This window comes from Megalobrama amblycephala, linkage group LG14 (genome assembly GCF_018812025.1).
Source record: "Megalobrama amblycephala isolate DHTTF-2021 linkage group LG14, ASM1881202v1, whole genome shotgun sequence".
Lineage (NCBI taxonomy): Eukaryota > Metazoa > Chordata > Actinopteri > Cypriniformes > Xenocyprididae > Megalobrama > Megalobrama amblycephala.
Window position 1 is genome coordinate 4,685,000 of NC_063057.1, and position 15,330 is coordinate 4,700,329.

The window sequence follows — 15,330 nt, forward strand, 5'->3', positions numbered from 1 at the left end:
AACACCTACTATTTAGAGAATTAATGAGATTAGTACCATTAGCTAAACTAGTACAAAAATTGTTGTAATCTTGTCAGCATAGTAGTATTTGTGGGAAGTATGAGTAAATAAGCCTCTTTCTGAAAAACAAAGCATTGCAGTGAGGATTACGTGGTACATAATTTACACAAAAAAGCTGAGCAGTTAATGCGAAGTGAGATGACAAATTTGCAAAATGAGTGGAAATGCCTCAGCTCCTTCGTAAGACACATCACTGTCATGACTAAGAGATGACGGTCTTTAATCATGCACTGGTATTAGCTGATTGGTCCGTTTATCTATACGTCCGTCGAGGAACAAAGAGCTGATGCATTTAAGAATTTACTCAAAAATTAAGCTGATGAGGAAAAAACACATTTTTCAAAATCAAATCTTGCACAGTTAATTACATTCGGCACAAATGTCTTGCAACTATCCAGGCAGCCATCCGGCGATACAGATAAGACCTGTTAGGATGGTAAACACGGCCCCTCCAGAAAGCAGCAACAGGAAGACGACATTGCGCCAAGACTGAAGCTCCAAAATATATTCTGGGTGATGTAGTCCAGAGCAAGCCATGCTTAGAAAAATAGCTACTCCTTTATCACCATGCTGGTGCTGGTGCCAAAATCCATACCCAAATTGGCCCTGTTCCATGCATTTCCAGTAAAGGAAAAGTGGTTTATATTGGCCCTTAAAACAAAATGTTTTCAAAACAACAACTACATATAGATATAGTTTGGGGTCAGTAAGTTTTTTATTAAAGTAATTAATACTTGTATTCAACAAGGATGCATAAAATTGATCAAACATGACAGTAAAGATATTTATAATTAGAAAATGTAAAATTTTTGGCCGATACGGATAACCCTTTATAACTGAAAGCCAATAACCAATATATTGGCTGATAAATCTAAATCCAAATTTTTATATAATTTTTGAGAGCCTGATTACAAAGACAAAAGTTTTACCATTAAAAGCCATGTCCCAAGCACACAATTATAATGTTCTCATTATAATTTTATGTAGCCTACAGACATGTGATGCACTTAACTGTATTTTCCTTTTTGAAGTGACTCCAATCATATTTAAAGCAATTCAAAACCATCATGGATAACAGTGTACATCCGGAAATCTGAAGGAAATTATCCATTATTTATTGGCTTTAATATATCGGACAAATTTTCTTATTGGGCCGATAACGATAACATTAAAAATGAACATACATCAGCCGATACCAATATGATGGCAGATATATTGTGCATCCCTGCATATGTTGTTACAAAAGATTTCTATAAAAAAGCTGTTCTTGTGAACTTTCTATTCATTAAAGAATCTTGAATTTATGTATTACTGTTTCCGCAAAAATACTGTTTTCAACATCGATAATAGGAAATGTTTCTTGAGCACCAAATCAGCATGTTAGAATGATTTCTGAAAGATCATGTGACACTGAATCTTTGTCAACACAGGAATAATTGCTTTTTAAAATATATTAAGAAATTGTAATTTTAAATTGCAATAATATTTCACAATATTACCGTTTTTTGATCAAATAAATGCAGCCTGTGTGAGTATAAGGCTTCTTTTAATCATAATATATTGTGGATGTTAGAATATTCATAGATGTGGAAAGAAATATCCACATGCCAAGCACTAGCACCACCTGGTGAAAAAGGAGTGAAGGAGAGATTTAGGCTCCACACACAGCTTGACTTCAGCATTTACTGGATGACTTCCATTCAGTTTGTTCAATAACATGGGAGGATCTTGGTATTCTGTTTGTGAAAACCTACCTTTCTATGTGCAAAATGTGAGCTGTATACCCTCAATACGGTAGCTTGTGCATTGGACAGCGATTAAGCCTTGTGCACAATGAGGGAGAAAATCAGCCAGGCCTCATTATACCCTTGTAATGGGTGGGAATCTCCATCCAAACAGGATGAGGTCGATGTGCAGTAAGCGGGATGAGTCTTAAGGGGATAAAGAAGAGTGCAGAAGGGAGTCTGGGGCTTCAAATTGGCTTGTGCATAATGGGATGAGTGCTCAGACGGGTCCATTTAGAGTGCATTAGTCGGTCTGATGCCGAGAGTGGTGTCGTCGCATGGTGAGGCGTTTTGCGAGAGTGCCACCAGTTTTAAAAACATGCATGTTCGGTAAACAATTTCTGGTTGGAGATCTCGTTTTCACGTGGAAATCAAATTTAGGGTGGTGCATGTGTTTAATTTAAGAGTGAAAACACGTGGCATGCTACACTTATAAAAACATGAATGGGTCATCACAGGGAAGAAATGCTCAAATCAACCTGAGAGCTTAACAGGAAAACTAGCTTCAACAGGCCACAGGACATGAAGCGAGAGGTGACGACAGGAAAGAGAGGGAGGGAGGGAGTGGGAGGATGTAAAAAAGAGAGATAATTACTACAGAGTTGGTTGCAGGGGCACACTTTTTTCACCATCTTCCCTGAAGCATGGAGAGAACGGTGAGATTGGAGAGAATCAGTGGTGCAGTAAGTCCACGTCCAACACAGTGCATTATGGGAGTGTATCAGAACATGCTAGTCTCATGTGGTTGTGACTATTGGGTCTGTGGTCAAAGCCAGCGATCGGGTGTATTCACATTGTGAGAGGAGATAACTGAAGACAAGTTTGCAAAGAAGACTGTGCTGAGCTGAGACGACGTGTGAAAGTGCTTGAGCTGGGGGATCTTTTAATAAATAAAAAACTAAGGGAAAATTCAGAAGAATGTAAAATATATGTAGTGACTTGCCTAGAATGCCTTGAATCATTATGTCAGCTGTTCACTCCTTTTGAAAGATTTAAATAATGAAAGTGAGATTAGAAATTATTACGTAATTATATGAGGAAATGAGAATAGTAAGTTGCAGGATCACACTGCATGTGTCAGAAAAGGAAAGGCCAATCGATACTGATAACCATGAGCCATGTTTCAGCAGATTTATTGACGTGTCATTATTATTTGATCATACTATATGGCTAACACTTTACAATAAGGTTCAATTTGTATTTGCGTTACAGCAAATATCATGAACTAACAATCAGTGTTACTGTTAACTAAGATTAAAACTATTAAAAATAAATTTTCGGTAACAAATAAAGCTGAAATTAATTAAAATATAAAATATTACATGAAAAACTTCTAGAAATTAGAACTTACATTTAAGATGAAGTAGTAAAATTACTAAAAAACTGAAAAAAATAAATAAAAAATAAAAAAAAGTTAAACAAATATAAAAAACTAATAAAAATGACAAAAGCACATAAAATTAAAATATAAAAAAAGCTAATTCAAAATATCATTACATACTTTAACCTAAGTATATAAATGAAGTATATAAATTATACTAAAATAACATTGCTAACAATAAACTATTTTTACACTTTTCATTTTACACAATCTGCCGTGATCTCGTTGTCTTTCAGAATTTATTGTTTAAACTACTTGAGATAACTGCTAAAATACAAGCTGTACAGCTTTGGGAAACTGTCAAATGCAGCATGTTATTAATCCTTTAAATTATTAGTAATTAATTAATCTTAAGCAATTTTGTTATTGTGTTAAACCAAACTTCAGCATATATGACGGAAATTATTAAAACTAATAATGTGACCATCGTAAACAATTAAAAATAATTAGAAATAATTATTGGACCTCAGAGGTTACACTAGTGCATTATTGGATATGAACTGTTTAGCAATGAGCATAAGTTGTTTTTAAGATTTATAACACAATGTCTGAGATGATCAGCCAATCAGAAGGCTTGGCAGAAAAAGAACTAATCATATGACATTGTAGGAAAGAGACAAAAGAAAAAGCGTTACACACAAAGAGCCAAGCAGGGCGTACTCAGAAAACGCGTCCTCCTGCCACCTGGTTTGAAGGTCACTCTCTCCGACCCACAGCTGAACTTTACACAGCCTGTGGTACAAAAAGAGGGAAAGAGAAAGAGAGAGATGGAAAGGAGCAAGAGACAGTGAGAGAAAGAAAGAGATGGAGCAGATAGAAGAGAGAGAGAGATAAAGGAAACGTACACAAATACACAGTGAGAATGGTAACAGAGGTCAGTAAGCCATGAATTCCTGACAGATAGAGAGAGTGAAGGAGGTGAAGGAGGGGAGGAGTGGCCCTGGGCGGGTGAGCATCGAGCTGCACGGAAGAGGAGGGGAGGAAAAGCGTCCCCTGGAGGCGCAAGCATCAGCCCTGCAGCTTCATCCAAATCAAAGCGTGCGCTTTCTCAAATGGGCAAAGCAAATATTCCTACGCTAAGATTCGATTCAACCTGTACCACCAGAAATAGGGCCGATATACGAAACACCACAAAATTCATGAGCGCCTGACGAAAGTTCAGAAATCCAATTTCTTCCCACTGTGTGATCCTGAAGTTTTCTCCTCAAACAGGGAAGACTCACAGGCCACAGTTGGTTTATGTTACTAAAACATCCAAAAATGACAAATCCAACAGAGTATAAACTATGTTACTTAGAAGTGGGTGATATAAGAGTTGAAATTAGTTATTTATACCATATATTTGGAATAAATTTGCAAGCAAAAAGGCGAAACACCAACAGCTGTCCCTTGTTTCAAAATGCTTACCAATTTTAACTAAATAGAGAGAAACCATAACCTGTTTGAATAAAAAAAAAATTCTTGTCCACAAAACAGTATTTTTATAAATATATTTTATTGTAATTGCAATAAATTATAGATTTATTTCAATGCAATAGTTAAAATATGGTTTAAAAGTTTCATATTGTGATTTACATAAAAATGTGCGCAGTGTGATATAGGGTTGCATGGTATACTGGTACTACGGCAGTATCGCGATTAGGGGTGTGACAAGACAGTTAGCTCACGAGCAACAGTTTTCTCTAAGTCTTATAAGTGCAACCATAATCAAAGTACTCTCTCAATATTCAAAGTGCAAATAGAGAGCAAATTTTCCTTCAAGCATGATACAGAGCTAAGAGATGGTTACAACTACACAGCCCAGACTAAGATAGCCTTCATATTGGGAGATAATTGCATGCATCAGGGAGCCGCTTTCAAAATGCGGTGTATTGAAATTGCATTTGAATGCACGCTCCCATTTTACTTTCACTTTTGCGCGTACTCTGCGAATAGGGAACGGCGGTGCTGAATGCGCATTCTATAAGATAAGACATTTGTCAGACGCTAAGAATCTGTTGTGCAACGAATCCTCCGCCATGGTCTTGTCAGTCATCTCGTCACTTACTCTCGTCACGTGATCAGTGAACTCTGATTCCTGCTACATACGGCTCTGCTGCTTGTGTTGGATGAGCTGGATGGGATTGAAGCGACCATTATCCAACTGAATTAGATGATTTTTATTCCTATAAAAACCATAATGACAGTGGAGGCGTAATGTAAACATAGCGGTGGCATTTTCTATGCTAATTTAACCCTCACACTCCATCATGGCAATACCACAAGACAGCCTTTTGTCTTGAAGAGAAATCTAGTCACATTTTAATCTCGTGGCACGAGATTTCGTCACACCCCTAAATGCGATATACTGGCACATTTTTTTTTTAAAACTGTAGTATAGTCAATATGGTAGTACAGTAAGGAATGCTGTAAGTGCGGCAGGTACACTATTTAAAACATTCATTTGAACATGCATGACTGCAAAAACATTACAAGAGAGTTTTTTGAGTGCCGTTGCCTTTCTGCCTGTGTAGTAAATGCTGTGTAGAATTAGCGCCTTATTGAGCTTTTCACCATGCTTCAGTTCATTTAGCATCAATTAGATTGAGTTGTTCGCACTGCAGTTTATCAAAAGAAAAGAGTTTGAAATGATTTTAAAATATAGCAGCTCAAGCATCACTTAATCAACATCATAATATCTTTATATAAGAATGCATTCTCGCAGTTTTTCTGTTGCTCATTTCTGAAACAGGTGTAATAGTTAGCTTCTAGAAAAGTTTGCGATAGGTCTGCACAATTTATCGCGATAAAATCGCATGCGATTTGGCAAAGCCTGCGATTATGTAATGCACAGCTTGTCAGAGCTGTACGGCTCTGTGATCAGTATTAAATACTTCTCCATCTGAAAGCCAGAGGGCGCTCTTGGCAGAAACTCAAAATATGCCCTGCAGCAGAAGAAGATAACATGCATCATATGGCTATAGCTGAATAAACAGAAGATTGAAACGCTTTGATTAATTAAACATGACTTATAAACACACGACTACCATATGCTGTGTGAGAAGCCACATCATCTCACAGAAGGATGTTCAACTGTCATTATGAAGTGAGTTTGGAGTAAAACATGATATTAAATGTTTTCTTTTGTTGGACAAGATGTTGCTAAATGCTTCTCATTAATGAAGTATTCAGAGGAAAATTGAATTTATAAAAGTTTGGTTCATTTTGTAGATTTGAATTATAAATTAACACAATACTGCATAGTATCGCGATACTACTTGGTAGCATGATAATTCAGCTGGTATAGTGTCGTAAGACATTTTTATGCTATCGTGACAACCCTAGTGTGATATTGTTATCGATGAAAACTGAGAATGTTATGAAAATGTTTTTTTCTGCTCATTGCTTACCCATAATGTCACTTTATCTTTTTTTACTTAAAAAAAAAAAGCACAGGGTCAGGCTAAGGGCTGTGATGTGTTTATTTATTTTTACCTTGCGAGGTGACACACAGACTGGGGGCAGAGAGCGTGGCGTCACTGGTGTAAGCGGAGCACAGGTTCTCATTAGAGGGGGAGGGCTTGAAGGATTGGAGCAGAGGGCTACTCCCCCCATCTATCATCCCCCCAGGGGCCAGGAAGGCCTGCTGGGGCGGGTACACGGAGGGAGCACTCTGCGCTGATAAAGTGCTGGTTGCTGTAAGACCACACACAAAAACATATAGAAGCCCTGATCAGAGCCAGGACACAAGACGCAAACAAAGTTTTGAAGTTGACAAGATCCACAAAAAGTTTCTGAAGAAAGTAGTTGTTTAAGAAATTCTAAGAAGAATGTTCATTAAGTGCAGTTCTTGAGACGTTCTTAACTATTTTACATAATAAGTACATCTTTTTATTCTTAAGAAGAAAATTTAAGATTTAAGACACACAAGAGCATTTCACACTGTTTAACCCTGGTTTACTGTTGTTCCGCTTTTAACCCCAGGTAAAGGAACGTTTCACACTTGTAATTTAGAAGCGGGTTAGCATGGAAAAGTGTCAAATGGGAGTGAAAAAGAGACTGTTTAATTCTTATATTTGTAGTCTGAAAATTCCATTAAGGAAAAACTTGATAACAGTTGGCAATATATAATATGAGGATGATATGAGAAACTTTATGTAAACAGGTTACGTGCAGCAATCATCCAATCAATGACACTGACACCGTAAATATTCAAATAAGAACGTTAACCAGAATGTACAGTATGAAATGTCATTTTATGAATACCCAGGATTAATTGTTAACCCCAGGAAATTATCAGCAGTGTGAAATGTGAAGCAAGATAACCCAGGATTCAATTTATCCGGGGTGTACAATGACCCAGGGTTAACTCAAGTGTGAAAAGCCCTATTGGAGGATATCCTAACTTTAAGAAGTTATTTACAATTAGGGCCCTATAATTTCCACAATGCAGAAAACGTGGACTGAATCACGGAATCCAGTCATAAAAATGGAATTTACTGTATAATGCAGAATGTCATGGAATTTGTCAAAATTTGATGATGAATAAATAAAAAGTAGGTCAGTACACTTGAGTCAAATCGCGATATAGACTAGTGTCTGTGAATATTAAACCACAAAAAACTATTTAAATATGAATCCTGCCTGTTCTGCGTGTCTCTGTGTGAATGAATGGTGCAGACGTGCGGTTTCAATTACCACACACACACTGAGGCAGTGGTGGTGTTTTCAGCCTCTGCCGCCTCACTATATTAGGACATGAATGCATGAACTAAAGAGCCATTCTGAGAGTCACTTCATCAGCATTTTACCCTTTCATTTGATAAAAAACTATCGTCATATCATAAACACACAGAAAGTCAAAGGTCTTCATGGCAACCCTTCAAAATAAAAGTTCGGTTGTACAGTAGAATTTAGCCATGTCTCAATGTAATAATAATACTAACACTTATAACAATAATAATAATAAATTATTAGTTTTAAATAAATTGTTTTTAAAGGAATAATCAAAATTGTTCTTCCATGTTTTAATTTTAACAGTAAAGCTCTGTTGTGCAGCACTTTATTTGACAAAAAAGGTTTTGTTAATGTCATATGATTAAAAGATAAATTAAATGAATGTTATAAATAAAATACACTACCTACACAGGGTTCCTGAAAAAATAAAACATTTCACAGAAATGAATAAAAATAAATAAATAAATAAATAATTTGTGTTTTTATGAAATCAATTAATTAGACATGCTTTTCGATTATTAAAATTTAATTAAACCATTAAAATGTAATCCAGAAAACTTAAAACAGAAAACAGAATTTGGTAAAAATAAAACTGATTTTGAAAAAAAAAAAAAAAAAAGAGAAACGTATTTCATAGGGCCCTAAAAATGTAATTTTTGTTAAACTTTTAAAAAAATGTTGTTAAATTGAATGATTCATGATTTCAAATTAATTAGACATGCTTTTTGCATTACTAAAATTTAATTTAACCCTTAAAAACAGAATAAAAAAAAATTTAAATGGAAAAAGGAATTTGGGGAAAAAATAAAACGGATTTCATAGGGCCCTATACGATGTTTTAAAAGAAAATTCCTTTAGGTTTTGTCTTTAGAACAATCTTGAGAAAAAAAGATAAGAACATTCTTAAGGATATTTTGTATTCCCAAAAACTGTCAATTGATCTGCACAAAAAGGCAAAACGAAACAAGTGAATACCTGGCTGTACAGGACTCTTGCTGCCCTGGGAGCTACCGCGGCTGGATTTGCTGCTTTTGCTCTTAGTGGGACGTCGTCTACGGCCAGCTGGGTTCACCACAGGTGGGTTGACCATGGCGGGTGGGACTTTGCCCAATCGGGCAAAAAGGGCGTCAATCTCAGCCTTCTGCCGAGTGTACAGGGCCTGACTCTCTATCATGTGCCTAGGAGTAAAACAAAGAAAGCACAATTACACCACATATCTTTCACCAAGGTTACACTGTCCCAGTTCCTGTTACAATGTATTAATCAAAAACAAACATACTTCTCCCTCAGCTTGTTGACTTCTCTCTTAAAGTCCTCATCTTCAAACTCCGAGTCATTGTCGCTGCTGAAGTAGGAGCTGACAGAGTTGTTGAGGCTCCCGGGACTCTGGGCTGGACCGTTGCCCACGGCTGGATGGGCTTGAGGTGCTGGCTGGGGTTCTGGGGGTTGTAAGCTAGCTGCTGCAGCCTCATCCTGTGCTTTGCTCACTGAGAAACGCCCCACCTTTGTGTCTGTTTTGGTGGTAACCTGGAAACGGCCAATGGTGGTGGGCTGAGGGTGGGTTTCCATCTGGTTGGGAAGAGCAGGGAGGCCATCGACGACATCTGCTCTCGCGTCTCTGAGGGGAGAGGAGGTTCGGTGCAGTGTGTTTTCAGGGCTAGAGAGACTGGAGGAGGATGATGAAGAGGAGGTGGTGGTGGAGGAAGAAGATGTGGAGGATGAGTCATGGGAGCCTGTGGGAGCCTGCGAGGTGTTCTCATCAGGAGCCACTGACACCTGAACAAGAGAGAGAACAAGAGTGCCACCTGATGTCATACACAAACACTATGAACATCCTGTTCCTGTCATAACATTGCGAATGCGAAGTACCTGGAATCGTCCCAGTTTGTATGCTCCAACTGTAGGTGCAGCTGACTGCTCATCTTCCAGAGAAAACGGAACTGAAATAGCATCATCATTAATAAGCAGAGTTGATAATGAGCTCATGTAAAATGAGAAACATGAACAGGCTTAGCTTTTTACTAGCTGTTGTGTTTAAAGAATAGTTGTAGCACATACCTGGCTGTCCTCCAGGTGGCATCCCAGTAAGAGATGACTACAGGTAAGAAAAAGAGAATCAGATTACAGACATGTAGATAAAGCGCAATTTAAATGGTAACACTTTACAGTAAGGTTTCATTTGTTAACCACATTAGTTTACATGAACACTGAAAATGACATGTATTAATCTTACTTTATGTTAATTTCAACATTTACTAAGTCATTATTAAAGTCAAAAGTTAACATTAGTTAATGGACCTGAGCTGACATGAACTAACAGTATTTTTATTAACTAACATTAATAAAGATTAACAGATACCGTAACAAATGTATTACTCATTGTTAGATATTATTACTTAATGCATTACCTTATGTTAACTAATGGAACCTTATTGTAAAGTGTTACCACTTAAATTATTTAATAACTATAATAAAGCAATATTAGTGTAGGGTACATATAAATATCTCTCTAGATATCTACGCATAAAATCAATTACCTATGTAAACAAAATAATATGCATATATAAAAATGTATTTAAAAAGTTAAAGTTAGTTGCACAAATAAAAGATAATAAAAAGTACATTTAAATTATTTACATGAATAATTATTTGTATCAATTATTCTTTGGGTTACATGCTTTCTCTGTTTCAATTGAGATTTGAGGAGTTAATTCTGGTTTGAGAACCGCTTCTTTTTTCTTTTTTTGTGTATGGAAAGTTCCAGCGCGAAAGTTTAACTGCAATAAATCAAATCAGACAGATCCGGCACTTAATACACGTGTGCTGGTGTTTTTCAGCCAGACCTCTGTCGGTGTGCGTGTACCTGGTGCGTGACATTGCTGATTGGAACGGTCTCTGGACTCAGTGCCCGTCTCAGCTGGGCATCTAGATCCTCCAGGGGCTGCTGGGACTAAATAATCCATTTCGGCAATTAGTTAGGTTCACTTAGCCCCAAGAAACTTACACACGCAGACTCGTACAAACACTTATTACTCATGGCATGTGCACACAAATACAGCAGAGGAACCGTGTATCTAATTAATTTCTGCATGAGACGATCTCTTACAGTAAGTAAAGGGTCAGATGACCACTGCCTGGAAGAAATGAATGCTTTTAATCCAAGCTGAGGCTTCCTTTCATGTTCCACATGAAATGGAGAGTAAATCCTTTAATTGGCCCACGCTCTGCGGTTCCTGAAATGTTTTGTTCAGGTTGGCTCGCGGCTGAGTGCCATCACAGTAAGTTTTCAATTCAAAAGTGATGGATGAAAAATATCACAATCTACAGGATTATAAAAAAGTCTCTTAGATTTAGTATGAATCGCCTTAAGTAGAATGGAAAGAGTATGACGTGAATGCAAGCAGGGTTCAATTTGGAGTGAGGAAAATTATATAACATCCAAATTACTTTGATTAATTGAGGATCGTCTAAAATCGAAATTCATCCACAACATGCACTGATGTTTCACTTAGAACCACTTTTGACTACTTGAAATCCTTAAGAATTTAATTAAAAAAGGGAAGTCAAACAATCTGGGTAGAGGATAAGTTGAAAACAAAACAAAGGGCAAATTTAACATTAACACGTAAAAATAAGGAAAACATAATTAAAGAGACAATAAAAAAAAAGTTTAAAGCGAATGCAATCTTCTCAATCAAATTAGAATTACTGCTATTGTAAAACAGCTTTTTCTTTCAAATCAGGGACAAAAAGCACCTTTATATTCCCTTTCATAAAATAAGTATAATTATTAACAAATGAGTTTGCTGTTTTTATTACAGTCCCAATAATAGCTCAAAAGGAGACAAAACACACTGAAAATGTGTCATGTTGTTTTCTTAAATCACATTCTTCCTGTTCTCCACCCATCAACGGCAGAGAAAAAGAAAAAGAGCAGTAAGTCAGAGTTAATGAGTGTCACAGGTCATGCTCCTAACTGGCCTCAAAGGAAAGCTATGCCATGCAGTTTGATTCTTATGCGATTAAAAATCTTTACTCATGCTCTGCGTGTTTTACAGGAATGAAACTATATAAAAACAGAGTGAGGCAGAAAGAGAAAGAAGAAAAGGGCACCTGAGTTAAACAAGGTCCTGGGAAGGGTGGTAGGTGCTCTGTGGGCGGCGTGCCAGCCTGATCTGGGCCGACAGGCAACACCTAATGAATGAAGACGGAAGAGAAACTAAAGCACTGTAAAGAACGAGAGCTGGCAGAGGTGCCGATGAACTGCCACAAGCTACGTGCAGCATAAGCCTGAGAGTTATATATGGGAGTTATTCAAAGCTGTACACAAAATATGACTAGAGCTTTGTTATAATATTACAGAAAAGTGTCAGTTGAGTTATATAGTATTCATATAGGATTACTATGTCATGCATACTATGTCATGCATTGTCATGCAGAAATTGGGTTGACTACAAAATCATCCAGTTTTTAATATACAGCAGTTAGGGGTTTGAGAGAAGGAGGTTAAAATGTGATGTTAAACACAAGAAAAGTGTTTTAACCATGTACCATGGGCCCTGTTTCCACCTTAAGATGCATTTTGGTCAATCGGATTACAAATGGATGAGAAGAGGATTCCCGTTTACACCTGGTGTTTTAATTCGTCTCTTATCTCCACTTTCAACCACTTCTGTCCTGATTTCTTCGAGGGGAGGGCCTATGGGCGGGTAAATGTAAGGGTTTTTTCAGATCTTTCAATCTAATGGACAAAATAAGCTCAAGCAATTTACATATGAACGTGCCCATGAAGACGGAAAAACATGGAGAGCGACAACTTTCGTGTCTGCCCTGACAGCCGAAAGACGGCCGAACACTGAGTGTGTGTTAGAAATCAGGAATTGCGAGAGAACATTGTACTTGGTCTTCAGCCGAAAAAGTTTAAATCCCGTCTGGCTAGCACACTTTCCATAATGTTTACCCATTAAGTCAGCAGGCAGAGAGTAGGCAGTAGGCAAGGTTGTCAGGTTTTCACAACAAACCCGCGCAATTGCTACTCAAAACTAGCCCAATCGCATTTTGTGATGTGTCACGGTCAAAATCACAGTCTGAGCGGTAAACTATGTGTTTTTGATGGGGATCCCCTGGTAAAATTCGCATTCCAGGGGCTAAATATGTTTTCTGGGGTCGCTTCAACCCACGGATATGAAAAACAACAGTGATAAAGTAGCACAAATCTAGCCCAAAACACTGGCGGAGAGTAGGAGTCTTCAGTGGCTGTTCGAACACATTCGACCACATGAGCGTTTCCACTATGAAAGCAATACAGTCAAATGCGTTTTCGACTACCTCTGAAAGTGGTCAAAAGTGGACAAGCTCAAAACGTTTCAAACCCCATTTACACCTGTATCCACTTGTGATCCAATCTACCAAAACTCATCTTAATACCATCAGGTGGAAACGGCCATGATGTAAAACTGGAGCTTATTTGCATTGTGACATTATTTTTATGACTGTTGATCAACTGGTCACTCACCGGTAGTCTTGATAACGGCGCTTTGGATGGAGTCGTCTGACTGTAGCCAACCGGGGTGGAGCCATTGCCCATGGAGGTCATTGGAGAGCCCGTGGGCTGACCGGAGGAGTTGAGGGGTAAACTAGAGGGTGGGAGAGGGGTGCCGCTAGGGGTGGCACAGGCAGTTGGAGAGGAGGTGCCAGGGACACTTGCGGCCGCCATGGGGTCAGATGTGATATCAGACTGGGCAGAGGGCGGACCAGAGCCAAGGTCCATGAAGAGCGACCGCAGCTTCTTATCCAGAGCCTGGATGTCATCGACACCCTTTCCCTGCGGGTCGCTGTCACATTCCACACAATGTGCATGACTTTGATTGGCCACGGTGGAGGTCTGAGGTTGACTGTGCACGGGCGTGGGCTGTACTACTGGTATGTTGGTGGTAACCGGCTGAAGGGCGGGCACTTGTGACTGAGCTGCCGAGACGGGAATAACCGTGTCGGGGATGGTGGATGGTGCAAGCTGTGGCGTCTGGATGGCTGTGGTGGGGATGGCGGCTGGTGTGAGCTGAGCTGAAGCGCAGGGGATGGGTGGCTGTTCACCACTGCCAGATCCCATTGGAGCTGCAGGGTGAACGAGTGGGGTGGCTGTACTGGCAGGTACAGGCATGGGGACTGGGGTCTGGGGGAAGGATGTGGCGGCAGGCACAGCTGGCATTGGCAGTGAGGAAGGGGTGGAAATAACACTGATGATGGCAGGTACAACCTGACTTTGAGGCAGAGGGAGTTGTGAATGGGCTGGAGGAGAGATAACGGCAGAGGCAGGAAGGGTAGGAGGAGGAGACGATGACCCTGGAGGGTTTAAGGAGACTGAGGGTAGAGATGGTGAAGCGGTCACTTCAGAAGACACTGGGGGAGGGACAATAGGGGCGGTGCTAGAGGGCAAGGGTGTTGCGGCAGGCACCAGAGGGGGCATGGAGACATGGAGCATTGGTGGTGCAGTGCTGGGACCCGGGTCAAACCGGCCTTGACGCATCTCAGAGAACGCCTGCTGTAGACTGACTGCAGACGCAGACATAGAAAGCCCCAAGGCAGGAACTGCAGCTGACACAGCTGATAAAGAATAGAAATTCAAGACAAAAATGAGTATGAAGTTATATAATTTGTCTAACATGCTACATCTAGTCTGGACTATTTGCATTGGGTATGAGAGTGGACATTGAAACCAGTTTAATGATTTGTAGATAGATCATTCTTAGGAGCTGGAAGTCAGAGGGAGCTCCATCTTTCCATGAATTGATTGCAGAATTGAGCTGCATTTAAAAAATATCTCTTAACAAACAGTTTGGCATTTTAGAATTGTAGTATAAGAAATGGAACAAATATCAAACCTATTTGGAGTGCACATGTTTACAGTTAAAATATTAATTGTGCTTTTAAAGGGTTTTTTATTATTAAGATTATGTATTTAAATGTTTTAAGTTGTATTTAATTGTAGGGGGGTGTTGATAACTAGTCTAAAGGGCTGATTCTGTAAAAAATGTTCTATTCAGTATTTTTTATTAGAATCAATAAAAACTGCTAATCAAAAAACATGATACATCTAATAGATATTATTCATTTTTATGACTCAAATGAACCAGTATAATTATATTTTACATATTAAACTCACAGGTTGAAGGCTCTTCACGAAGAGGGATTGTGGGAGGGGGCGCGCTAAAGAACTGATCCTTCAGTCTGGATTCAGGCACTGGACTGACGATGAACCTGCGGCCTGCAGAGTGCACCACCTGGGCGGCTGAACTAGGCGCCACACCTGGGAGAAAAAGTGGAGGAGAGAAGACCTCAGTCCTGACACATCATTAACAGGGGACATTAACTTGTTTTACATGCTGGGAT

The 15,330-nt window shown here is 38.9% G+C and overlaps 1 protein-coding gene across 13 annotated transcripts in view; it reads right to left on the minus strand.

Moving 5' to 3' along the window:
* wnk1b (WNK lysine deficient protein kinase 1b) overlaps positions 1–15,330 on the minus strand; it is an 83,907-nt gene that overhangs the window by 5,920 nt on the left and 62,657 nt on the right. For 6 of the 13 annotated variants that reach the window (XM_048155093.1, XM_048155106.1, XM_048155104.1 and 3 more), the window contains 11 exons: positions 15,104–15,247; positions 13,457–14,544; positions 12,055–12,135; positions 10,805–10,891; positions 10,000–10,036; positions 9,811–9,881; positions 9,221–9,717; positions 8,917–9,119; positions 6,700–6,900; positions 3,865–3,957; positions 2,440–2,481 (listed from right to left, as the gene is read on the minus strand). In XM_048155093.1, coding sequence (XP_048011050.1) covers positions 2,440–2,481; positions 3,865–3,957; positions 6,700–6,900; positions 8,917–9,119; positions 9,221–9,717; positions 9,811–9,881; positions 10,000–10,036; positions 10,805–10,891; positions 12,055–12,135; positions 13,457–14,544; positions 15,104–15,247 — 2,544 coding nt within the window. The remainder of the gene's footprint in view (positions 1–2,439; positions 2,482–3,864; positions 3,958–6,699; positions 6,901–8,916; positions 9,120–9,220; positions 9,718–9,810; positions 9,882–9,999; positions 10,037–10,804; positions 10,892–12,054; positions 12,136–13,456; positions 14,545–15,103; positions 15,248–15,330) is intronic. The other 7 variants (XM_048155095.1, XM_048155101.1, XM_048155098.1 and 4 more) reach the window with 5 other exon arrangements.